This window comes from Aphis gossypii, chromosome 1 (genome assembly GCF_020184175.1).
Source record: "Aphis gossypii isolate Hap1 chromosome 1, ASM2018417v2, whole genome shotgun sequence".
In the NCBI taxonomy this organism is placed as follows: Eukaryota; Metazoa; Arthropoda; class Insecta; order Hemiptera; family Aphididae; genus Aphis; species Aphis gossypii.
In genome coordinates, this window is record NC_065530.1 from 72,981,937 (window position 1) to 73,009,771 (window position 27,835).

A 27,835-nucleotide genomic window follows, 5' to 3' on the forward strand; every position below is an offset into this window, starting at 1 on the left:
TTAAAATTTATTGCATTATTAATTTAATATTTAATAGTATGTTGATTTAATGGTGCTGGATTTGATTGAGTTTACTTATGATGTTCAGTATTTATAATATACTCCGCAGATGATGCGACTGTTGGCCCGTATCGATTTTATTGGTTGTATGAAATTTAAAATGCAAATTACAGCAATTATATTGTGCATTAATAGAAAATTATATTTTATAAAATCCATTTGAAGTATTGAAATAAATTTTTTTAGAATTTCGTTTAAGTATTAAATGCAAAAAATCCAAAAATTACCGAAAAATTTTAAATAAAATTCAGGATATCTAAATCAAAAAGACACGATAATCAGATTAGTATACCAATTTGAGCACCATTGTATTATTATTATTTATAAAGTATAGTTATCACTGGAAACAAAATCCCATAAGTACCTACCGTATTTCAATCTCAGATTCAATAATATGTATGCGCTATGCACAATACATCAATATGCACTTATAAGTTATAAGTACCATTACTAACTTGCCGCCGCAGTGGTTACTGGGGTTGGTAAAGGAAGGTTTCAAAAAGAAATCATTTTTTTTTATTTAACCTATATCATTCCCGAAATTGTAGAACACGTGTAGGGTTATTTTTTGTACTCGACCGCAGTGTGTTTTTTTTATATAAAAAAGGTTGCAAAATATTTCGATTAGCAAAGAATAAATAAATGCACGTGGTCGCCTTCACTCGGCTTCACAGAACGCCATTTAACGACCGATGTACGAGTTAACGATAGAATCCGCCGTCGCGTAATTCGCAAGATGCCACAAAAACGGCATTGACAATTATTTATTATTGTCAATGATAATAATAATTAATATATAAATGATAATTTATAATATAAAATATATACATTTAATTTTTATTTTATTAAGTATTTCATTAAGTGTTATATTTTACAAAGAATAATGATATTACGATGTATACGTATATTACAATATGTAAGTAATAGGTATAATTATGTAATTTACTATTAATGAAATATTTTTTATTTACGTCTAAAAATATATTTTATTTTTGTGTTACACTTATACAATAACAGCGTTTGGTGTCTTAAAAACGTTCGACCCGGTACTGGTTTTTTTTTTAACTTCAGTTGAACCACTTGAATCTCTCGAGACCATCATCACAAAACGTTTTTGTGTACACATTTTTGTAAATAACAAACGTGCGTTCATTTCGGGAATTGGCAACGTGATTAGTACTTCCCCTTTTCCGATCCAGTTTTTATAGTATAAAAGGGAGGGTACTACATTAAGTTAACTCATATAGAAAATCCAAACCTTTCGAAATATATTACTCTTAGAAAACCAATGAACGCTCCACCCTTATACGTGTCAAATCATATACTTACTATATTTAGACTTAAAACTAAAAAAAAATAAGTGATGAAGCAAAAATCTTTTATAAAAGATTCCATAACCGTCTAAAATAATCATCCAAATAAATGAATAAAAAACTTGGCCACCCCATCAATACCTGGCAATCCTCCGAGACGTTTGAAGCATAATTGGTGTCGCGATCTCTTAAATTAAATTAATTATCAAGCTAATAGAAAGTGTTATCAATTCAACAAAACCTTGCTCCTTGCTTGTTGTTGCTTTTTTCAACAAAACCTCATGACCTGTTAATATTTATCATATATTCTTATTGTGACTAGTAATTATAGTACCAGTACCTATGATTGATACATTGTTTATTACTTGTAAAAAAAATAATAAAAAAAATGTAGGTTTACTCGTATACCTACTTATAAATTTTACTAACATTCACAGTTTATTACTATGTATAAATAAATATTGGTCATTAGACAAAATTTCAATAAAAAATTTTTTTTATGCTTTATTTAATACAAATTATACTGTAAATATAACTTAATAATTTTTTTTTTTTGTGATTTAGTAAAATTCATACAGGACCTTTATTATGAAAAACTAATACATAGATTATATCGAGTCACGACTATTGAAGATATATAGTATGAGTTTTTACTTCCCACACTATAACGGGTTTATAATTATGTCATCTACCCGGCGTATGCTTTGATACAGTAATCAAGGGTTATTTTTGATTTTCAGAATGAAGTGATGGCGCCGAGGAGCACAGTGACCGGTGCCAAACACTAGAATAATTGGCGCGAGTGGTAATATAATATATGCCATTTTTATTCTAATATTATAGGGTCTAAGATATAATATCTAGTTTTTATATTCTCATAAAGTACACATCTTTTATTTTTAATTGATGCCTTTAATCTACATTAAATATAGCATTTTACCCGAAATAGTTCAAAATATTACATAAAATACCATTTGAATTGTATTTGTACATAATATCATGTCCAAAATAAAATACATAATTGTTTAATATATTCACCAAAGCACAACTAAAAACACATTGATAACACGACGTGTCACTTTTTGTATTTAGGATCCAGTCTCGTGATCATCAAAAATAAACTTGAATATTTATGTCTTATAAATAATAATACTTAGAAAAGTTGGTAAAAATAAATAGTATCGTGTAAAATAAAAACTCACGCTCTAAACTGGTGTATATCATATTCTAAAATGGAACCACAAACTATATAGCTATGGGTTTTACATTCTTCGTAAAGCGAATTATGGATTGGATGTTTTCTATACGTTAATACTTTTTTATCCAAAGTAAATTGAATAATGGTAGGTCGTAGGTATTATATCCAACGTTTTCATTCTAGATACCTAATGATCAAAACCATTAGCAAAGATCATAACAATGAATTTTTTAATTTTTTTTTTTTTTGTATATTCTGCAAACCTAGCGTAAGACTCGGCGAAAATGACAGCGCAGAATTATCAAGAAAAATTGTATATAATATTAATGTAAATATTTTATAAATACCTACTTAAACAATGGTTTAATAGAGAAAATAAAACAATTAAATTATTCTTATAACACTTGGGTTTTATTGTTTTTTTTTTTACAATTTAAAATAGTTGTCTAATAGTTCTATAACTATCAACAATAAATTAACAATGGATATACCAAGTCGACAGAATATTGAACTATCAATATTTATTTGTGTGTTCATTCCATATCTCTTTCGGTCTTTATGATTGGTACATTATTGAACAATTAAGATACCTTCACTCTGCATATTCACCTAGTTACAAACATTTTGTTACCAATGAATTGAGTATACACTATACACCAATATACACAATATGATGCATGTAATGTATGCTTCTTTAGTGAAAAATCCGATTATTAAAATAAAATATTTACATTATTCATATCATAATATATTGACTATTGTAATATTATGTAAAATGTATGAGTCGTATGACACAATCTCTGAAGTCATAAACATTCAAAGAAGCAATATTTGTTTTCATTCGTATTTTAATTTTTATGCATTATGGATTTTTGTTTTTAAAAAATCCGATAGTTATCCAACTACCTATAACCTATTATACTATTATTATTATTAAACTATTATCATTATTCTTCATTTAATGGTAGTTCGATTTCAATATTGTTCAAGTAGACTGAATGGTAAAAGTGTAAAACATGTACAATTTGATAATTGATATAGGTACCTTTAACCCGATAAGTGAGTAATTAGTACAAATAAGTGTTAAACGTAAGGTTATATAGTATAATACAAGGTTAGATATATTATCTCGAATAATATGATTTACAACATTATTATTATTATACAATATAAATTATGATATTTAAGTCATATAAATCATAAGAAAGTAAATTTTAGTGATCACTGTAATTTTCATCCATTGAATTAAGTTATAAAACAATGGTAATACTAAAAGACGATTTGAAAATATAAGTAGAATTAGGTAATTAAATTGTCATTTTGGGTCACGGGAAAAAAATTCATTTAAAAAAAAAACGTAAGAGTCTTACAATATTAAACAAAAAGAGAATATGCACATTAACCAATACCAGCAAGTCATTATATTATATTGCAATAATAAGTAAACGGTATAACCTGTTTGGATAAATAACTGAATTAATTTAAACTAGTTTAAGTATACATAAATGTTAAATACCTATTATGATGTCGTTACTATAGTTACAGAAACGTAAGAATTATAAACTAGTATTTGATTATCAGCACATTGCAGCATATTATCGAGCCATCGAGATGTATATTACGTGCACAATATATGGACATCATATAGACGTAAAGTATACGAGTATCTCCTATAAGTAATAAGTCCTATAAAGTAAGTAATAATACGTAGTATATGTGTTCTATATATGTATTATTATATAGTAGCGAATCCTATATAAATGAAAAGTTGAACACCTGTTGAATTGTGTGTCATTGTGTCCAAGTCTATCGTGTATCGAGGTAAACAAAACGAGATCGAGGAATTTCGAACAACCGACTTACAATATTATCCTTATAATATATGGAATAGCTGGTAAATTATAATATGGTCGTCGGGTGTTTTTGTTCGATAAAGAGAAAGTTAAGCACATAGTGTTATCGATCCGTCTTTGTTCTTAGGTCATTTTGTATAATAATATATCATTTTTTTTTTCTTAACGCGCTTGTCCGTCTATTACACGTTGTTATAATGTTTTATTATATTTTATATTGTGGATAAACGACGACGCATAAAATAGCTTTGGGTCAATATAAGTTTCAAACGTGTATTTTTCTTCAGAGCACGGCGTGCAGTAGTATGACGTGTAATTTCGTCAAATGGAATTTTACGGATTATTTGTCTGCCTGGTTAGGTGCCACTACCTCGCGATGTGGAGATGGCTGCAGAAAATATATTATTACTATTATTATTTTATACGATTCGACTGTGCACACAATTCCGCATTTTATTATTATAATGTCAATGTTGTCGACGAGTCTTTTTTTTACTTATCCGACACAATAGGCGTGATATATATAATATTATATATAGTAATACAAAAAACAATAAGAATCATGACCGAACGTAGCACAGCACACCATCTGTTCTTTTTCTCTTCAAGTATACAGTTATATACCCTGTTACATATTTCATACGATCACGGTGGCGCAATTATTCCGGGGGTATAAAGTATTAAGTAGTACAATTCCTTAACAAAGGTCATAGGGTTGTCAATAGGGTCTAAAGTAGTTTCATCGGTGATGTAATTTTGTGTGCATATTAACGACAATATTAGAACTGTAATATACCTATTCTAAAAAATATTTTTAAAAACGTTAAATATACCCACAAGCCATATTATATATTATCTAATTGAAGTATAAAAATAAACTAAGCATAGAGTTCTAATAAATTAAAAACGTATCTATCCAACGGAATAATTATTGATTCACGTAAGATTGGTACAAAGAAAAATGTCACACTGAAGAATAAGGGTAAAATAAATTAAGGTGTAAAATTCATAAATACAACGTACCTATGTATACGTAGAATGAATTTTTTACAGACAAAAGCCAGTTTTAGGTACAGTTATAGGGCACTACTCATTTGATCCACTGTGTGGTATTTGGTATATGGTGTAATAAAAGCAATATTTATAAAAATGTTAAATGAAAAATGTGCAAAATTAATTTTGTATCAAACATTATAACGAATAACGATATCGGTAATGTTACCATTGCGGAACAGTTGTCTTGAATGGCGCGGTTCAATGATATAGTTAAACGTGACCAATTGGCAAGTAAAACAGTTATACTTGGCGGGGACACATCTGTATTCCGCATTTTTCACACATTTTTACTACATACTATTATTGTCTGCTAGAGTGCTACTGTAATTTTCAGAATATTTTTGTGTGTAGACGTCCGTTGTGTGAACACGGTCTATAATTATAATAATAATCATCCAGTGAGAAGAAGTCGTCAATGGTCTAGCAAGTGATAATAATTTAATTATACAATAACATAACGTATCGTATACTGTCGCATTAGATGAATTTTGGTTACGACACATCGTTGTCAGATGTGTCGAACTCTCGTTGAACCGCTACATACGCAGTATAGAAGGATTTTTTACGAATCGTCTATTATATGTAGACATTGTAAAGGAATAATAAAACGTCTAAAACTAATAACAATTTTAAATAACAGGTTTACACCCAATAGGGCAAGGCCGTATTGATCATCCGACGTGACAACTATTACCATAAGAAACTATTAATGGAAAAAAAACAAATTATATCATTCAGTGGTGTACAGATACTTTCAATGTGGGCAGAGACTTACATTTAAAAATGTGTTGTATAATAATATGCGTTGTATACTAAGTGTTTTTATAAAACAGTATCTAATTTTCCGAGTTTTCTTCCCGACTTATCAATGACCTATTTAGGAGATTCATATCACAATATTATACCAACAGTATATGATTAATCCATTTAATCTGTCCTAGTTAAGGTTCTACTAGTTCTAGTATACTGAACACCCAAAACCATGAATGATAGTATTGCCATTAAAGTCATTGGTATATACCGGCATGGCAATGCATAAACAACACACAATTCATTCAAACGAACTCTGCATAATAATATAATGTGATTCATTTTGTAACATAAGATAGTCATAGTTTAAAATTATCTAATAAGTCTTAACCGTCCAAATATGTCTCATCGTTGTTTTTCGATCACGCGGTCATGATTATATTGTTTATTGTTTCCCCAAGATTGTAATGACGTCAACGAAATAAAAACAACCAAATTGCATAAACCTTACACCTCTCAACGATAAAACTTAAGTTTAAGAAAAACCAAAAACTAAGTTGGTGAAAAATCGAATAAATAATTATTGCAGTTTCCGTTTTCTGTTCTATACTAATGGTAGTGTAGTCTCGGCGCCCTTTTATTTTCAAATAAAAATCTTAATTTTATTAGGAATCATAATATTTTAACATTATTTCGCACATCTGCAGTTATGGTATTATTTTTTTCTAGATATTACGTCCAATCAAAAAGTCTATAATATAGAACTGTCAGTTAGGTCTGTCAGTTGTATATTTATACAATATAGCTCTTTTAGGCTCATAGTGTTAATTCGGTCGTACTTATTAGGTGAGCGAGTCACATCAAACACGGGCGGTTACATTATTATAGAATCGGAAGCGGTGACTTCGCGTGCATGTAGCACATCATGGAGTGTGGGTTGTTTGTAGACAGTGGTTGGCGAAATAAAATAAGAATAAACAAATGAAGAATAGTGTCTTTTTAAAATGATAATAAAATAATAATATCATCGTCGTCGTCGGGCGCTTACAATAGTGACCTTGACCGCAGTTTGACGTGGCCTAGGAAGGATGACCGAGACCGCGGGGCGGCGCGTATCGGCCGTTGACTTCGCGACTATTCGGGAGTATATTATGTACCTATACTACCCATATTAGTGTGTACAACAATAATATGTAATAATACGTAAACAGTATAATATAATATATACAAATATATATGTATATAAGTACACAATAGCATATATAATATTATATCGTACATACTTTTCGAATTATCGTGTACGCGTAAACAAATAATCGTGCTGGCGACTTCCGAACGGAATCGCGTATACTCAGCAGCCCGAAGTTGACGCGAAACGCCAAAAGCTACTCGCGATCCACCAGACCTATAACGGCGGAGAAACGCGTATTATACGGTCCGATAGTGCTGGCAAGTAAACGCGAAGAATGAAAAAACTCGCGATCGGCCGCCGCGTGTACTCTGCAATAATTATGAAAATACGATTTTGAGTACGGCTGAAAATAAATAACGTTACCGTGGCCCTTATAAGGACGACGGCGGCGGCGGCGGCGGCGGCGGTGCGCGCGCGAGCGTCCGTGCGGCGCGGCGTGCGCGTTCAAGGTCAACGGTCTGAAAAATCGTGGAAAAGGGTGGCGGTAACGTGGTAGCGGCTGCGGCGACGGGAAAGAACGGTGGCTACGGCCGCGGCGGCGGAGGTGGCGGTGGCGGGGCACGACGAGAGTTCACAAAGAATGGCACGATACCGTTACAAAACATCCGCAGCTAGAGGCCGTCAACCGGCATCTCTGTTGGCCACGTCCGTTACGGCCCCCCACCTCCCCTACCCGTCTCCGTTCGCCCCACGACCGCCGATTCCTGTCCTGTCCTTCCCTTCTCCCTCCCACCCCTGCCCTATCGTCGCCGTCGAGCCGACACCTCGTGTGTCCGTTCCAGCATAGGTACGCAGCAAAGTTCCGTCGTGCCGAGATATATACAGACAATGGTCGAAAACGAACGAAAAGTATTAACAACAACAACAATAATAATATAACAACAATAAACAACGACGGCGCTATAACATTCATATTATTATTATTGCACGCGAATCCTTAGCGCCGCAAATACTATTTTTTTTTTTTTTGTTTTTTCGTTACTCTACCGCTTCCTAAACAGTGGCTACGTCTCGTGCACGACGAAATCGTCAGCAGCCCGCGTCAAAGTGGCGACAGGACATTCCGAGGACATTCACCATCGTGTCAGTTAGTCGTTACTAGTCAAGTCAATTGCAGATTTACACGTTCGGGCGTGTATACAAATATACGTCATGCTATCGTCGACCTTATGAACTATGTTGAATAGGTATTAAGTGCATCGTTATTGTTATTTACCTGGCGTTCAAAAACGTTATCACCGATAATCCGTTAGACTAACACCCGCGGAACGTGGTGGTCGCCGCCAGGACACGAAACGACGACACAATGCACGATATTTACCGAACAATAATATTATTATATTACTACGACCGTTTACGTTCGCTCTTCGGGCGAATAATAATTTTCCTCCTGTGTGGCCGCGCGCAACGTCGAGATTTTGGAAAACAAAATAAAAAATAATAAAAAAAAAAAAAAAAAACAAACAATAACAAAAACGGCACGGCGAAGACGACGTGACCACGACGACGACGACGACAGAACGGCACGACGAACGGCGACGGTTAAAACGCGACCGCGTCCGCGACTGACTGCGACTACTCGGCGGCGGCGGCAATGGTGTGGTGACGGTGACGGTGTGTGTGTGTACGTAGCGCTCTCGCGTGTGCGTGTACCAGGCGGCGGCCGCTTTGCTGTTGCACCGGGACGACGGCGGCGGGACGTAGGCACGCATATATCGTATACATATGTATACAGTGTATATATATACAGTGTATGTATACATATATATACAGTGTATGTATATATATATATATACAGTGTATGTATATAAGCGTATGAGTAATACGCGACGGACGAGTGACGGCGACGGCGGTGGTTTTGTACGGCGGGCGAACGGTGGAGCGGCGTGCGCAGGGGGTGAACGGGAATGAAGATGAAGGTCGTCTGGGCCTGACGAGCGCGTCGCGCGCGGAGGGAGCGGCGGAGAGAGAACCAGCGACGACGGCAGCACACGCACGCGGCGCCGTGCACTCTCCGGCCGCCAACGCCGCCGCGTCGCGCACACGGGGAACGGACGGAAAACACGGGTGTAAAATATTATTATTATTGTGCACCGCAACGCCATCTGTCGCGACCGATTCGCGTCCGCCCCGTCCGCCGAGCGAGATTCGCGACTTTTGAACGGCTGCTGTGGGGGCGGCGTGTTTATCAAACAAATGCGCGCGATTGCGTGTGTGTGCGTGTGAGTGAGTGTGTGTGTGTGTGTGTGTGTGCGTGTGAGTGAGTGTGTGTGTGTGTGCATTTTTCAACCGATAAAACTTATCGGGGGGCGGACGGCGAGTATGCGGCGACGACGGCGTTGACCTTTTATTCATTATTCATATCGACCTTGAACCCTCAAGGTCGTTTTTTTTTTTCTTCACATTTTTGTCTCACGCTCCACACGACCCGCGCCCGCCGGTCGGCAGCAGCCACCCCGGCGAGACGACGGTGATAACAATGTTATCATCATTATTATTATTATTATTATTATTGTTTTCGTTGTTATTATATGAACATTATAATATTATTATTGTTACGCGTAATCATAACAGACCGTTTGTGTTTGTTTAGAAATACGCTCATTACACGGTTTATTATTATTCCTATATTACGTTTGCGCCGCGCAAACTGCGCTCGGCGCGTCTCGTGTGCGTAACGCTTGCATCACACCACGGTCATCGCGGGTCGATCGAGCGTCATACGCCCTAGTCAATGAATCCATCGGTAGATGCAACACATTTCGTCTCTCCGAACTTTCGAGCGGTTTTGAAACGCGCCAACTGCTGAACGAAGACCCCGCTCGTCTTCAGAAAGTGTTCCTCAGACCTTCAGACGATTTTCACGCGAGAAAATTCGGTGTTACGCCGCGAATGGGTTATTAACGAGTTTTTCACGACTCTGGATATTTCGATGAAATTGACTAAAAATATTTCTAACGTGATCGACTTTGAAATCATCCGTTCTTGAATTATATAATATGTTTAACATTGTTTACACCTATCAATAATTTATATGATTTATGAAAATATATTTGGATGGAAGTTTATTCTTTAAAAGTTGTTCAGAAGAAGATAACATTTTTCTAATATGTGTTGAAGGTAAAGATAGGCTTAAAGAGCTCAACTTCCTTTTTTTATTTTTCTCCTTCAGATTTTACAGTCTAAGTAGACTAACATTTATCTTTTTTAACCATGTTTTTACCGTCTTTTGTTCTGGTTTCTTTGGATATTTCGCAACATCGCCCCGCTTGGTGCCTTTTTCTATTCAGTCCGCCAAAAATATTGTTTGCTATACTTCTAGTTCTAAACCCATTATAATCTTTTGATCTATATATACGTACTATGGTGGGCTTTTATAAATATTTGGTAGATTTCCTGATTAGTTTGTTTTTTAAATTCTCCATTGTCTATTATAAGTCCATAGATTCAGCGCAGCACTCTTCCTTTAAAGATGTTCCTATTTTTCCCTTCACCCTTAGTCGCTAATCAGATTTGACACTTTTAAGAAATATAGGTATCCTTTCGGTCTTTTGGAAAAGTGTTTCATTAAAACAACTTTCCCTATGTATAATATCCAGGTTGGTTAATATTTTCGATATAATATCTTAGATACAATTGTATCTCAAATCTCATTACAATAATAAGAAGTAACGAGTATCTTGTATCAGTTGTATCGCAATACATTTTGAGCCAATGTAACGAGTATTTCATAAAATAATTTTATCGAAAGATACTCGATATATTTATGCGATAGAATTCTGCTTTTTATTATCAACATTAATTTTTAATATTAAATAAAATATTATTTTAAATTTTCAATATTTATTTTACGAATTCAAATACAGGTAAGATTTCTAGTCTCAGGTGATTTTGTATGGTATATATACATACAGTATGCACTATGCAGGTTGTTGGAAATTATTTTTCAATCCATTACTAATAAATTATAATATATAGTTATATCTGTAACGCACGATTACTACGTCTTTACTCTACATATGTACCTTATTCAATATCTACAATTAGTACATGTATAGTCTAACTTTTGCGTGCAGCAATAAAGAAGGTAATGGACACGACAAATTAGTAGATTAGATTTTTACACTAACACTACACACCAGTTTGTGACGAATATTTGCAGTACGACAATTAACTATTTACAATGTATTAATTTATCAATATGTCTGAAACCAAAACACAAAATAATTTGCTTATTCCATTAATTTTAGATGGTAAATATTTTAAAATAAAACGACCACCCAAAACTGAAGACGAAAATATTAAAACAAAGTGTGATCTCTGTAATTACTATACAAAAGAATATAATGGCAGCACATTAAGATTCACATGAAATGTTTGCATTCATATCAAGGTAATTTATTAAGACTGTTGAAAGCGGGTCGTTTTTTCGTGAATTTAGACCAATAAGCGAAAGAAAAATTTATCCGGTAAAAAAAGTCCAATTTTAATTTTGAAAACATATTTGAATTCCTTATTTTCTTTTCTAGATTTTGTAGGAAATGGATTTTAATTTATTTTTTTTTTAGTAACACTAAATTAAGGTGAACTTTGGAAAAAAATTATGCATAAATATAATTTTTCTGTTATGATAGTAATTAAACCATACAAAAAATTGAAAATCCATTTTCTACAAAACCTAGAAAAGAGAATAAAAAATTCAAATATGTTTTCAAAATTAAAATCAGACTTTTGTTACTGGGTAAATTGTTCTTTCGCTTTTTGGGATTTCTATGTAAACATTTTTTTTATAGTAAAATTGAGTGACATGTGATTGCGCGTATGTAAGCGTTACTGATTTCCAAGAATTTTAGCCCGTAGTCTATTTTTAATTATATAAAGCGTTAGGGGAAGTCACGCACACTAATGATCAGTCACAAGTCACAACACACACAGTTACACTTAACTCACGAAGGATATCGAATATTGCCTAAATATGACCCCTTAAAAGTGGTTCGTTTTCAATAGCCTTAAATTAAAAAATAATATGCAATTAATTATAATTAAAATGTATGTATTAAAATTATAACATATTTATTATTATTATAATGTTTTTTTAAATTTCAGAGAATGCACGATAATGTTCTGGAAAATTTTGAAAATTATACAAAAGCTTCTGTTAATGAACGTTCTGACGCGTCGAGGTAAAAAAAGAAAATCAAACTACTCAAGCTCGAACATCTCAAACACATTTAAACAGCTAAATGTGAAATAATAACAACGAACTTGTTTGAAGGCTTAAACAATGTGGTATAATTTCTGATTCAAACTCCCCATGTGTCTCCGATTTTTATTAAGAAGAAAAAAGAGGTAGTAGATTTTGTGTGGATTACCGAATTCTTAATAAAATAAATGTGAGTTCTATTAAATCTTATATATCTGAACAATATTGTACTGATTATTAGGTATGAAATTGTACATTTAGATTTTAGACACGTTTTTCGATCAGTTATTCATAAGTAAGAACACTATAGAGAAGACAATATAATTTATAACTCTAGACAGACAGTTTAAGTTTAAACGGATTCAGTACGAGTTAGCCAATAGGTCATCTATGTACCAACTTAAGATTAATCAAATAATAAAACCTTATCGTTTCAATAAAAATGATTCTTATAGACGATGTACTAATTTCCAACCACACAATAGAACAAGGACCAACCAATTGGGAAACAATACTTAAATTATTTAATGAAGCTAATCATATAATATATATAGTATTTAATCTAAACAAACATAACTTTCAATCGATTAAAATTTAATTTTTACGGCTTAAGATGTTAGAAGGAATAATAACAACAAGTAAACAGAAAATAGAGGCTGTAATGAACTTTCTCAAGCAATGAGATGTTCATAACGTTCAAAAATTGTTAGCGCCTACTTGATTCTTTCGATGTTATCCCTAGCAGTATGTATGCACAAATAACGAAGCTACAAAGGAATGGATACAAGTATAAAAAGATGCAATTGTAAAACTAAAATAGGTATTTTTACTATTTAACTAGTATTCAACTATATAATCCATTTGCAGAAACAAAAGTACACTGTGAAGCATTCACAGCTAACTCTTTTATTAAGAGTTAAACAAGCGTTGATGCACTTAGTCGTTTATGCTAACCAGCAAACAGCTACCGAGGAAACTCGTTACCATTTTACAAACTGTAGACATTGGTTATAGTAAATCATTTGATCATTTCAAAGGTTTTGTATTTATCAAATAGGAAGAAAATTCAGTCATCACCAATTGTGTTGCTGTCAAATAGACATTTAGTGAGAAAAATATTATACCCAAGACGGATATTATGCACAAAGAGATGGTAGACGAGACGGAAAAGTGCTATGTTTTGCTAACCATAATGAACGATGGACTGCTAACAATTGCTCAACAGCGAAATAAAAAAAATATGAAAGATATTATAAAAATAGTAAGGCTTGATGAGAAAAAGAAACAGACTAAATCTAAGAAAAAATACAGGAAGAGTTTTATGTAGTAGATGGTAGACATGGCAAAGTATATCGCTAAACTGATGATAATTTTTTATGAGTTGTTGCCAGATAAAGCAAGAAGTCAAACCTCAAGATTGTGTTACAATAACTTGTGATATCTAGCAATTGAGAACACAATATAATAAAGATTACGGCATTATGGGTTATTTATGAAGAGGTGTGTCAAAGAGTTTGTTGGGGTACTAGCTGGTTACTGTATTTTTATCAGTTCGTCTGAATTTGATTCCTTTGTGCTGAATTACCCTTGCCCAGTGTTGAATCCAGGTATACTTCAGCGGGGCGGATGCCCCTCTGAAATTTCTTTCGCACCCCCGACAAATACAACTTTCAACAAAATGTACCTATTTATTAAATACATAATACTTTTTACAATTACCACACCTAATGGATTTTAATAAAATATAATTTATTTATATCAATGTTTTTATACCGCATTGCCAGTATAGAAACCATCTAATGACTGTATTACCAGTCACCAAAGAAAAAAAGTGAGTCCCCCAGATAAATTGTTTGGATTCAACACTACCCTTACCTAAAACTATTTTACTTGATTTCGTTTTGTTCAGAAGATTGTCAACGTCGAGTAAATTAGAAGTAAGTCTAGTGCTGTCTTTAATTCAGTCTATGATCGATAAAGAAATGTTTTTATTCTGAGGCGGTGTGTTATTAGGTACCTTGGTTGAGAACTGCTTTAGTCGATCCACTCGATTCTGTTTCGTCTAAAACCACGGCTTTAGATCTAAAGCCGTGTCTACAACTACAACCTGCAATATTATGATCGAATTATTTTTAGGTATCGTATATTTACTAGAAGCGCAATCAGGTTTAATCTTTTTTTAAGAGGGGAATCCTTTGTGGCTCTATCTCATATAATATGTCACACAAAGCGACAAATATTTTATATTATATTATTTTTACACAACTATTATTTTATTAGGTAAACAATGAATAATGATAAACATTGTCTTGTCTTGATCTATATCATGTATATGCATGTTGAATGTTGACTGTTGTATTGTTAAAAACTGTAACCATGATTAATGTACCTACTGATATTATAAAATGGCATTTTAGTTAGTTTTCATATTATATCACGTCTTTTAAAGATTTAATCATTAATAAATCTATATTTTTTTAGCTTAGCTTTTTTTTACACGGAATTATAACAAATTGTTTTGGGTGTGATAATATTATATTCGTCAAACTTAGACAATTTTTATACGAATTTTATAATTAATTTATGATATTTCAAATCTGAAATTTATAGTAGGTTGTGTGTAGAAATGGCATTATTTAATAGAATGAAGGATAAATGATAATTCCAGCAGCTAGGCAGTAACTTACTACCTATTTTTAAATGGATAATCCCTGTAATACGTTCTTGTAACCATTAACATTATTTATTAAGAACTAGAATTGGCAAGAAATTAAAGTTGTGAGTAGAAACATAAAGAAACTGATTTATGCGAAATGTAACAAATAAACCTAGATAGGTAGGTATTTGATAATCTTTATAAAAAAATATTGGGCCTACCCAACAAAAAATGTCTAGCTACGCTACTGCCACTGTTGTATTGTTATTCACATTTTTTTTTTAGTTCTTACACTAGCAACTATAATTGTTTGACCGTTTGATGGAACAAATGGAACGATATTTTTCATACTTAAAGTAAGTAAAAACTTATTGATATAGGTACGATCACAAAAAAAAAAATAACAATAATAATAAGGAAATGTCAACTAGCTTTACAATAGAATCAAAATATTAAATAAATAATCTTCTTATTTTGTAATGCTATGAAAATACAATTAAATAGTTTCCTAATCAAAAAGCTAGTTGTATTATTATATTACTAATATTATCTATGAAAAATGTAATATTATACAAGTATTACATAATTTCATAAAAAGGTTGGTTTATTAAGTAGCCATAAAGATATAATCTATTGGTAAAAATAAAATATTTTGCTTTATTTCTTACGTCTTTTTTAAATTGCGTTTCATTTTTATAGCTTAAAAATATATATGGAAAATATTATACTAACCCACTTATTTCTTTTATTAGGGGCGGAAAATTTCTAGAACAAGTAGTATTCATAGTTGCTGTAAAAAAGATAAATCTTGCTTCTGTGAAAATCGGTTAGGCTTTTGATATTATTTGTGTCTTGTGATTTCTTTGTACGAATTCGTGAATTTAAATTATTTGCAATTTTCAAGGTTAGTTTTTTTTTGATACCTGTTATCTCTGTTGCCCTCTAAACATCAGCCGGTTGCCGCCGGCAATACGCTATATTAGTGTGACGTCATCCAAGGACGTTATAGATGAGCCGGATCCAAACAAATCGAAATCCCTATACCTATTACACGGATCTATTAACTAAACATTTTTTTTAAATAAAACTATTTTGATTTAGTTATATATTTTAGTCAAAAAAGTTAAATTAGGTCACTATAAAAAATATTAAATATTCGATTCTCTGAAATATGAACAGGAATTTAAATTAATCAGAAAAACAAATTTGGCGGGAATATTTTAATTATAATATTATTAATTATGTTGTCATTGATTCATAGAAATTAAAAATACATAATACCTATATAATACATTTTAGTTGCTTATGATGTTATGAATAATACTTGATAGCCTAACAATAATGTTATTAGTGTATTGATAGTTTATGTACATCTGTCATCTACAATATTTACATAAATTTCGAACTATTTTTCAGTGATTACTGTTTTGAATAAGACTGACCATTAGTCATGCTGTGCTGGGCATTTAATTGTACTCACAATAACCAAAAACATAAATGTAGTTTCTTTAAATTTCCTGTTGAAACTAAGGAGAGACGTAGATGGATTAAATTATTGAAGTAAAAAAACTTTATTTTACATTTTATAAAAGTTTTGTAAATATTTATAACAAGTAGTAAAGAAGTAGATAGTTTTTATAACAACACCAAAATTATTTGCATACAGAAGAGATATTGAGCCTGGACCTGGTGCTAGAATCTGTAGTTGTCATTTTAGAAATGGAGTCAAAATAAATGGTCCTGAAATATTAGATCATAGAAAAAATGCATTTTCTAATTTCCAATCACCAGAAAAAAGAAAAAGAACCAAAATTGCTTGTCATTCCAATAATGTTACCACTAGCACTGTTATTATTCCTCAAACATCAGAAGTTGTTGAATTGAATACTGATGATTTAAAGTATCAACTCCTGCAGTTAGTAGCTATATATTATATGTACCTATATATAGAAATACAAAATATAATATTAAATTATAAGACCAGTTCTTTTTTAATTTTTATACTTGAGTTTTTGCCTATAAAATTGTTTCATTTAATTAACATGGAAATTTAAATTTTTTATTCGAGACATCATAGTTTTTAAAATTATAAGAACTATTATGAAATTAAGTTCTTGGCTAATTAAATTAATTAAATTAGAAAAAATATATATTAATATGTTATACATAAATCTAATAAAAACATTATCATGTTACAATCCTTTGAAAAATCTATATTTGAATTTGAAATAAATATTAAAATATAGAATAGTATAAATAAATATTTAAAATAAGTACTATTGATTAGTCAAAGCAATTTTTTTTTTTTGTTGGACTGGTCTAATAAAATATTATATGTATGATATTATTATCTATAAATAAATATTTTGCATTTGTCATGTTTTAAATACTTTTTGTAGGTCTAGTCAAACTAACAAGTGCTTAGAAGCAGAAATTTTGTTACTAAGAAAAGAAAATGAACAATTAAAGTTAAAAATGTCTTCAATTTCTGAGTGCTTATCTTATGAACTTATTTCAAGTAATGATGAGTTAATTAAGTTATATACTGGGTTACCCAATTCTAAAATCTTTGATTTATTAATGCTAATATGTGAAAACATTGAGATAAATTATTATTTAAAATGGAAAGTTGAAAATATTTCTATGCATGATCAATTGTTGATTACCTTAATGAAATTAAGACTTAATTTGCCACATGTAGATCTTGGCCAAAGATTTAAATGTAGCCAGGCAACCATAACAAAATTAACTTTTAAATTTATTTAAATTCTGTCACCTTATTTAAACTTTTGATGTATTCTTACAAATGTTAGTATCATAATGTATCTTTATTTACCAAAAAATCATGTTAAATATGAATGCATTAATTATAAAATTAAGAGTTAAAATTGTTGCCGTATATTTAGCATAGGGACAAAAATTTGTTTGGATCCGGCGTTTATAGAGACTCTTTGATAAAACGTTATCACTAATAAAGCGTATTTGCCGGTCCAATAATTTATTCGGCAATGACAATGACGCTATCTTACAGATATCGTTCGTCGTTGACCGTTATCGATTCGTTGTTGTAGACACTTGTAGTCGTTATCTACTTGTCATTTTGTATTTTTGTTAAAAAGAAGCATGATTTAAGATAGTTAAATCTTAAATCGTGGTAAGTAGTGTGTGTTTGATGTTTGTAGAGGTAGTAGTTACTTTTTACTAGTATGATCTGTCACTGGAAGTTCTAAACTCTAAAGTACATATTCGAAAGTTTTAATTTTGAGTTCAGTTTTAGATTATTTATTTCTAATTTTTTTTTGTCAAAAATGGGTGTACTTCCACATTATTATGTCCGCTGCTGTAAAGCCTTAAGTAAACACCCGAATTTTACTAAGATTATCCACCGTTCATTTTACAAGTAATTAAATGAATAATTATCACTTAATAGTTAATTACTAATTAATTTAATTATTTTAGGAATTTTGTAAAAGACGATGATACATTTCTCAATCGTTTAAAAAACGTTTATAAATCTAAAGTCTTACCTCTTGAAAAACAATATTTGTTTCATGAGTTTCATTTGCCACCATTAACTGATCAAGATTTTGATGCAAAACCCATGGTACTATTTGTTGGTCAATATTCTACTGGAAAAACTTCAATGATAAGGTAAATAATACCTAAATTGTTTAAATTTATGCTAAGATAACAATATATAATATTATATTTATTTTTCATTAAATTTGTTTTAGATATCTAATTGAAAAAGATTATCCCGGTATTCGTATAGGCCCAGAACCAACAACAGATAAATTTATGGTGATCATGGGTGGTGATAATGAACAATCTATACCTGGTAATGCTCTTGTTGCTGACCCAACTAAAAATTTTGGTGACTTGTCACGATTTGGAAATAAGTTTTTAAAAAAACTTAATTGTGGAATTGTGAATACTCCGCTATTGAAATCCATTACTTTTGTTGATACACCTGGTATATTATCGGGAGAAAAACAAAGAGCTCAACGAGATTACAATTTTAATCAAGCTTTAAATTGGTTTGCTGAGCGGTCAGATATGATAGTATTGACTTTTGATGCTAATAAATTGGATATCTCAGATGAATTGAAAGAAGCTATTGATGTATTGAAAAATCATGACAGTAAATTAAGAATTATTTTAAATAAAGCAGATACAATTGAGTAAGTTTTTTACTAGGTTTAATTGAATGTTATATTTATAGAATAAAATAGTAATTGTTTATCCTCTGAGTGTATTTGAAAATATTCAAAATAAATGTAGGTACTTCAATGTGATTATATTTTAATTTAAATAAATATGATCAGTGATTCGGGAATATAGGATTATTTGAAGCAATTTCTTCATGTTTGAATGAGTGATTGAGGGTTTAATCGTAAGACCTATCACAAATTTATTTCCTTTTAATATGTACATAATATGAAAAAAACATATCAATATAAATATAATTATGTATATTACATTAAAAATATTTAAAATTACAAGATGCTTCAAAGTTTCAAAGAGTTTGAGTTACCATTGCATAGGTACAATATGTTATTAAATATTAGTAAAATATTTTATTTTGAATAATAATAGGAACATAATTTGTTTACCTAAAAAAATATTAAGTTTGAACAGACTGTATTACTGTTATTTTTATAATTACTTTTAAAAGAGGAAGATTAAGAAATCAACTTTGTTCTCTTTTAAAAAAGATTAGTTTAATTACAATTCACCTATACATTATTATTTAATTATATTTTTTATTTTATTAAATAATTATAATTAGCTTTAATTTATTATTACTATTATTTTTTTTTAAGTTCAAGATCAGTGCTAAGAGTTCATGGCGCACTCATGTGGGCTCTTGGAAAAACAATAGATTGTCCAGAAGTTCCAAGAGTGTATGTTGGTTCATTTTGGGATCAGCCTTATAGAAACGATGTTAATCGGATGTAAGTTTATACATTTATATAAAGTTAGTTTATTGTTAACCAATAAAATTTAAATTAAGGCAATATTTAGTATTAAAGATTTTTAATTTTTATTGTTAGAAAATGATTATTAGGTACCTCCTTGCATTGAATTGTGAATATTAGTTACTGATATTTAAATTCTATTAGTATAAAATGTTATAAAAGAGTGTTTTTCACACGTATAAGTTTGTGTTGAAGCAAATAAATGAGTATTTTCAACCTTATAATTGACTGTTCAGCAATCAAAAAATGAATACTGGAATTGAAATAATATTATAGTACAGATTGTAGGTAGTCAGTCTAATTTTTGATTTATGAGTGAATTTTGTAAAAAATAATCTTGCTTAAGTATTTATTACAAAATATGATATTCAAGTATGTGAGGAAATTATTTAAAAAATAAGAAATAATGATTGATTTATGTTCATAGTAATTTTGTATGTTTACATTTTAATGTTAAAACTAGTATTAAATTGTATTTTCAGTATGTTTAATGATGAAGAAAATGACTTATTTCAAGATATGAAATCTCTTCCACATAATTCATTCATATCTAAATTGAACCATATTGGAAAGAGAGCAAACACAGCAATTGTAAGTACCTATTAATAATATGTGTATGTATATTATTATATGAAAGGATGTAAAATATGATGAAATGATAATAAATAATTTCATCAGACTAAATTGAAACTCTGTTTTAGGTACATGCATATATCATGAGTGAACTCAAGTCGCGTGTACCACTATTATCAAGAATTATAAATAAAAGTCATTGTCAAAATGAGCTAATAAATAATTTGGAAAATGTGTTTGCTGAAATCCAGGATAAATACAAAAACCTTAGTGAAGGAGATTTTCCAGATGTTAAAAATATGAAGGTTCTAATAAAACTCTTTTGATTTCTATCATTAAATTTAATTTAAAATTTGAAATTTAATAGGCAATATTAAAAGGAAAAGATTTTTCTTCTTTCAAATCTTTAGATCAAAAATTAATCAATCGCGCAACAAATTTAATGGATGGATTCAATATAGAAATGACAATGAATGAAGTAGACGTACAAAGTAAGTTTTTATCTAAAACAAATTATACTTAATATTAATACCAATAACTAAGATTACTTAGATACTTATGAATACAATTGGGCACAGCAATTCAATCATAAATTGTTAAGAAAATTTAATAAAAAATAAAAATTGTTGTTTTTGATAGTAACTAAACACAATCACCACTTGTCATTTTCTTTTACACATAGCTAGGTGTGGTCCAATTTATTGGTGTAGGTCTAAAAATAGAAAAACTGTAATACTAGTCATTATCTTACATTCTATAACACATATACAATAATGCTGAAGAAAATAATAAGCTTATTACCTAATAGTTATCACTGGCCGAATTATAACCAATTAAAAAATATATTGAAAAGACGCAAAGTGAACATACCAAATTACACAAATATGCGTCAGCCGCAGCAAACTTATGTACTTAAAATATGTATACAAATAATTTATTTTATCATTGATTGATTAGTCATAAACTTATAACTAAACTGGGAGGTAAATTGTAAATGTACCAATTTATATTTATTTTAAGTGAATAATAATTCATGGTTTTTATTTATATCCATATCCTTTGGAACCGTGCCAATATAATTTTAAATCACAACATTATTTAAATTTTAAAATTATTCAAAATATGTATAGTTAAGTATTAGAAAACGTTGAGTATTGAGTAGGTTGAACATTCTTATAAATGGTATTAATGATATGACTATATATTTGGTTGAGAAATTCAGACAAGAATACAGGATGTAACATGATGGAAATCTTGGCTTCCTATCATTCCTTATCATGGGTACAGCATTCACTTAAACATTTTTAAACTGTTAGATAGGTACCATTACTGACATAGACAGAAAGTATTTTATATAGTTGTATACTAAGCTAATGAAAATTGTAATCTCAATAAATCTAATAATATTACTATGTATTATATAATTATATTTGTTATTAACAGGTAATGTAATACCATGTCAAAATGACGTTTCAACTCCGTTTTATGCAAAAACTAAAGGAATTGATGAAGGCAAATATGATCAAAGATGGATTGTTGAATATTACAGGGAACCATTTGACAATATTTTTAATAATTTAGTAAAGAATGACGGAAAAGTAGTTCGCACTGGTAAGTAGATAATAATAATATTGGATTTTACCTGTGTTTCTCAATTTGGGGGCCGTAATCACCTTAACTAGAGATCACGTAGGTCAAAAATAATAAAATGCCAATTTACAAAATGAACCCTTTTTTTTTATTGTTTATTGAATAAAAAAAAACTTATATGTACCTGTTACAAGTTTAAATTAGGTACTACACATACTATTTATAAATTTATATTCAAAATGATATATTTTGTTTGATTAATTGGTTAATGATATGATATTTTTGTTGTTCAAATTAGTACTTAATATAGATAGGGGGATAGTGAAGTGATTGACCATATTTTATACATATTTTGGCAGTCGTGACACTAAAAAGGTTGAGAAATGCTGAATTTTACTATTATACAATTTTGATTTTGCAAAGTTCACTTGAAACTTAGATTTGTTTACTTATATTTTTTGTTATTAAAGAACCCATTTATATTCACATTCTTAAAAAAAAAAACACATCCAATTTTTTTGTTCATTTAAAATTTAAATTATTATTCTATAATTCTTGAAATAAAACTTAGAGTAAGATATAAATAACTTTTGAAAAAATTATTTTTTTTTATCTATTTAATAATAACTCTTCTATAGTTGATAATAATGAAGAGGATGTTACACCTGCTTAATGTCGTCTTCATCTTACAAATGGACAACTTAGCAAATTTGAATACAGTAGATTCAATTTTGTGTTGTTAGCTTTAATATAAGTATACCCTATATAACCTTATTATCAAATTTTAAGTTAAATAAAATTAATTGTCCTTTATTTCTTCGATTTCACTATATTTTACTTTTCAAGCCATTTAAGAGTATTTTAAAAATTTTTATATTATTATTTACTTATTTACTTAAAAATTAAAATACTATAAACACCAATCAGATATTTTATTTTATACCCTTTTCTTAAAATTTATTAGGTCAATTCATCTTAAAATTAAAGTAAAAACATAAAATGGGAACTACTTAGTGTACATTGTTGTATTGTATGCGTTCATTATACTAAATAAAAAAAAAAAACACATCTTAAGTATTGTATAATAATATTTGTCGATGCAATTTAAAATAATTTTTAAAAAAAAACTTAATTTTATTAACCTAAAATTTATTTAAGTTTCTTACAAATATAAATTTTGCTCATGTTCTATTTGGTATAAGTGAGTGGTGTTCATAACATTTGATTATAAACACTGCAAATGATATATAAAAAAGTATAGAATATTATTAAAATTAATGGTTTTTGTTATTTTTCATAATTTAAGTTGTATAAAAAATATTTTCTGTTCAATTCAATTTTTCTTTTGTTTAGCTGCTAAAGAAGAATTTTTAAAGTCGAAATTACCTAATTCAGTATTATCCAAGATATGGAAATTAGCTGACCAGGATGAAGATGGTCTTTTAGATTCTGATGAATTTGCCTTAGCTATGTATTTAATCAAGATCAAATTAGAAGGCTCCGAATTGCCTGATTCTTTACCAAAACATTTGGTGCCTCCATCAAAAAGCAATAATGCAAATAATATTGTTTCTTAAAGATTAAGATCTTGAATAGGGCTACTGGATAAAAATTTGAATAACTTCACCTCTGTGATATTTTTTACTATAATACATTATTTTAATACTGCTGGAAACTTTTATATGTTATTACTTATGTATCATGTAATTAATATTTAAATTATGTGTTATTGATTTATAATGTGGAAAACAATGTTACCAAATTACAGGAATTAAGTAAAATAGTATTTGAATATGATAAAATAATTATAAAATGTTATTTTATTTTTAACTGTTTATACGTTACTACATGGTAGTATTACACTGTACAATTTATATATTTTTTTATTATAATTGTTTAAAACAAGTAAAATAAAACACAGGTGTTATAATGTTTTTTTTTTAATTTTTATATTTCTTAGAGCATAAGTGATTTAGTTTATGTCTGATGTAAAATATAAAAATAATAAGTCATCTTAAGTTATCACTTAGAACAAATAAGATAGCACATTGTAATATACTAAACTTAGGGATAACTTTTTTCCATTTCCATCCCCTTTATGAAAGAAATTTAAAATTGATGAGAAAATATAGGTATTATATTTATATTTATATTTTCTTAAATGTTGTAAGACTAAACTAAGATCAAAATAAATGGTGATGTAATTATATCGTTTGAAATATTGATTATAAATTATAATTAATGAAAAATGACCTATATTAACCATATTATGATTTCAGTTCATTTTTACAAATCTGGCAAATTGTTACAGAATTTTTAATTATCTTTCTATACTTCTACTATGTGTAAAAATATATTTTAATTAATAATTTATGTGTTTCATTTAAAATATCACATGTTCGTACGTTTTCATTTTTAATCACAGATCAATTGAAAAATCAATTAGAGCTTATAAAATATAGATTTTTTTTTTATGTATGTGTGTCATATTTATTATAAGAATAAAAATACCCAATGTTTGGTTTTAATATGAAACATAAAATGGTACATTGGTAATGAATATTTAAATATGAAAACGTCATTGTTAAAATCAGATAATATGAGTATCTTAATAGCATATTATCACATCAATATGTCTGTTAAAGACCATATTGTTTGTTTTTTCTTAAACTAAATCTATACTTGATTTAATGATGAATATTTTAATTGAGGCTTTTGTTAGGTTATTAAGTTTATGTTTAGAGACAAGTATAAAATCATTAAGTTATTACATATCAGATTATACATATTTCTGGGCTTAAACAAACTATATTCAACATCATTTATTTTATAACTAAAATATGTTAATTGATACTATTTATTAATTTTTGGATCATTAGAATACAACTAAATTTATCCTTCTATTATTTTTATAATTGGATTCAATTTATTTACCTAATCTTCGTTGTACAAGACTACGTCAGAATTATACCAAATCCAATATTAATTAATAATTTTTATTTCTGAGTCAACTCAATCCCATAAATACCATTTTAAGTTGGACATACATCAAAATTACGTCATAAGTGTAACTGGGTATATTCTTTAAAATTATTTTTAGGTTATGAGCGAATTTTGTCAAAATGTAAACTTCAAATGCTTATATAAATAAACTGAGTATATGTATATTGAATATTTTTACATAGTATGAATAAGAACAAATAATGTGGGATCTTGTATAAAATGTTAAGTTCTTTGATCGAACGAAAGTTTTTTATCGACAGCTATAGAATAAAACGAAAAAAATTCAAATATCAAATAACTCAAAAATAGTTGAAGTATTTTGAAAATATTTTATCTCGTAAGTATATGAAAATAAAAATGATCATATTGTAACTGTAATTGATTTGGCTGAATAAATAAATAAATATTATAAAAATTTGGTGAAAATTTCAAGTATCAAGGTTTTTTTATTTTTTAATTATTACAATAAGATATCAAAAATTGTTTATGGATAGTTATTTTACGGATTATTATATAATGTAAAAAAATTAAACTTCTAACCTTTGGTTTAAAAAATCAAATTCTTTTTAGAAATGTACTTATAGCTACAAAATAATTTGAAAATTTTCGACAATTTATAAACTTAAAAAATTATATTATGTACCTATATAAAATGATTATTTAAACATTTGATGGTTATAAAATTAATATATTAATTACTTTGCTTAGAATCTAAAATCAGGAAAAACGGGTATTTTTAAACAAAACCTGGTTACAACAAAATCAATTTTGTTTTATTGTTGTAATTAAAAAATGAACGGTTATTCACCAAAAATTTCACAAAATGGAAAATAACCATGTAAACTTGAAATCTACTAAATCACTAAATTCACTAAATTTAAAATGTTTATATTAATAAATTATATAAATGTCGATACGACGAACATATTTTTATATTGATCAACATTTTTGAAATTTAAATATAGGAGTCCTCTTAAGTTGTTTGTAGATCGATTTATATATATATATTTATAAGCTTTTAAACTTAAAATATTGATGAAATTCATAAAATTTGTAAATTATTTTTGAAATTGCTAAAAGTTTATAAAACCATCAAAACTTTAAAAATACAATATAAGATTCATCTTAAGATTTTTTATCTATAACAAAAAAAGTTTACTAAAAGTCACTTTTAACTTTTATAAGTGTTTAAAAGTTTAAATTTTACAACACTGGAATATTGGATATTTATTTTTAATTTTTTTGTGTACTACTTAGATAATTTTGTTAGAATTAAGTTTTATCATTATAGAACTGTGCATTGACAACATCTTATTAATTTTATTAACGCATATATTTTTTAAAACAATACAAATAATGAAAAAGTGTGATATACATTTACATAAATATTTTACCAATGTTGTTGCACAAAATACATATAGTAATAATTCTCGACAATTAATATTTTATCCACACTTTTTGTTTTTGATGGATCCCGTGTTCAATTTTTCTGAAATTGTAATATAGTATACGAAGTCTAAGAATTATATGATATATATATTATATATATATCATTTAACATTATCTATAATCATGGACGATTCAGCTAATCATGAATTCATAACATTTAGTTTTGTCGGTATATTATTGCCAATTTTACTAATTTTAGTATTTTTAAAGGAACTTATTTCTGTGATATTTATGTAGATGGAGCACCCCAGATTTAACTATTTAAATTATCAAATTAATGGTGTATATCTAAGTTATTTTTATATGCGTTTCAATTACCTATAATACAAATTAATGTATTATAAATATTGTCACGGGGCGTATTAGATAGGCAATTCAAGTACACCACAGTTCCGTTTTTTATTATACATTGTAAGCATGTGATTTACTATTTAAATTAAATTTCACTTAAGATGTAAAAAATTCTGGTCATTTTTTTTTCAAAGATATCCATAAATTTTTCAAAAACTAGATATTGCACAATTAACTTATATATATTTATGCAGCCACATCGCTATATTATAACACCCAGAAAAATATGCTGTACATATTCGATTAGTTATAACTTATATGACTATATAGGTGTTATATATATATAATATAGTATTAAAATATATTTATATTAATATATATTAAATAAACCATTGACGATTAAGCGTTTTATTCGATGGCTTCATAAAGATTTTTAACGGTCAGATGTCGACTATTTTTGGTTTGATGTCGATATTTTTGGTTGGCTCTGAAATAAATTCTTCGTGTAAAATGTGTTTAACTTTTTCTGTCTAAACTAAGACTTTTTCTGGTACCGCAATTAACTTTGAGTAGTAAACGTCGCCTTTCGTTGCTTACAGAATGACTTTTCACAGTAAATGTTGCTACGGGTTGTGTGGTATTTTTTTTCAAATATTAAAAAAGTAAATT

The 27,835-nt window shown here is 28.9% G+C and overlaps 2 protein-coding genes and 1 long non-coding RNA gene across 4 annotated transcripts in view; 2 read left to right on the top strand and 1 right to left on the bottom strand.

Annotated features, from left to right (window-relative positions):
- LOC114131234 (nuclear hormone receptor FTZ-F1 beta) overlaps window positions 1-9,028 on the bottom strand; it is a 30,618-nt gene extending 21,590 nt beyond the window's left edge. Inside the window, exon 1 of one of the 2 annotated variants that reach the window (XM_050198757.1) lies at window positions 8,639-9,028. The gene's annotated coding sequence lies outside the window, so the exon portion shown is untranslated. The remainder of the gene's footprint in view (window positions 1-8,638) is intronic. The other variant, XM_050198758.1, reaches the window with a different exon arrangement.
- On the top strand, window positions 4,120-12,949 carry LOC126549479 (uncharacterized). Its single transcript, XR_007603589.1, has 3 exons — window positions 4,120-4,264; window positions 11,673-11,815; window positions 12,529-12,949. It is a non-coding gene; the product is annotated as an uncharacterized LOC126549479 (long non-coding RNA).
- Window positions 12,950-18,290: 5,341 nt separating this feature from the next.
- Window positions 18,291-24,792, top strand: LOC114125639 (EH domain-containing protein 3-like). Its single transcript, XM_027989381.2, has 9 exons — window positions 18,291-18,681; window positions 18,741-18,932; window positions 19,016-19,462; window positions 20,105-20,236; window positions 20,743-20,851; window positions 20,962-21,138; window positions 21,201-21,324; window positions 22,277-22,444; window positions 23,777-24,792. Exons 1-9 carry the CDS (start codon window positions 18,590-18,592, stop codon window positions 23,998-24,000), a joined length of 1,665 nt encoding a protein of 554 aa, XP_027845182.1. The 5' UTR covers window positions 18,291-18,589; the 3' UTR covers window positions 24,001-24,792.
- The last annotated feature ends 3,043 nt before the right edge of the window (window positions 24,793-27,835 follow it).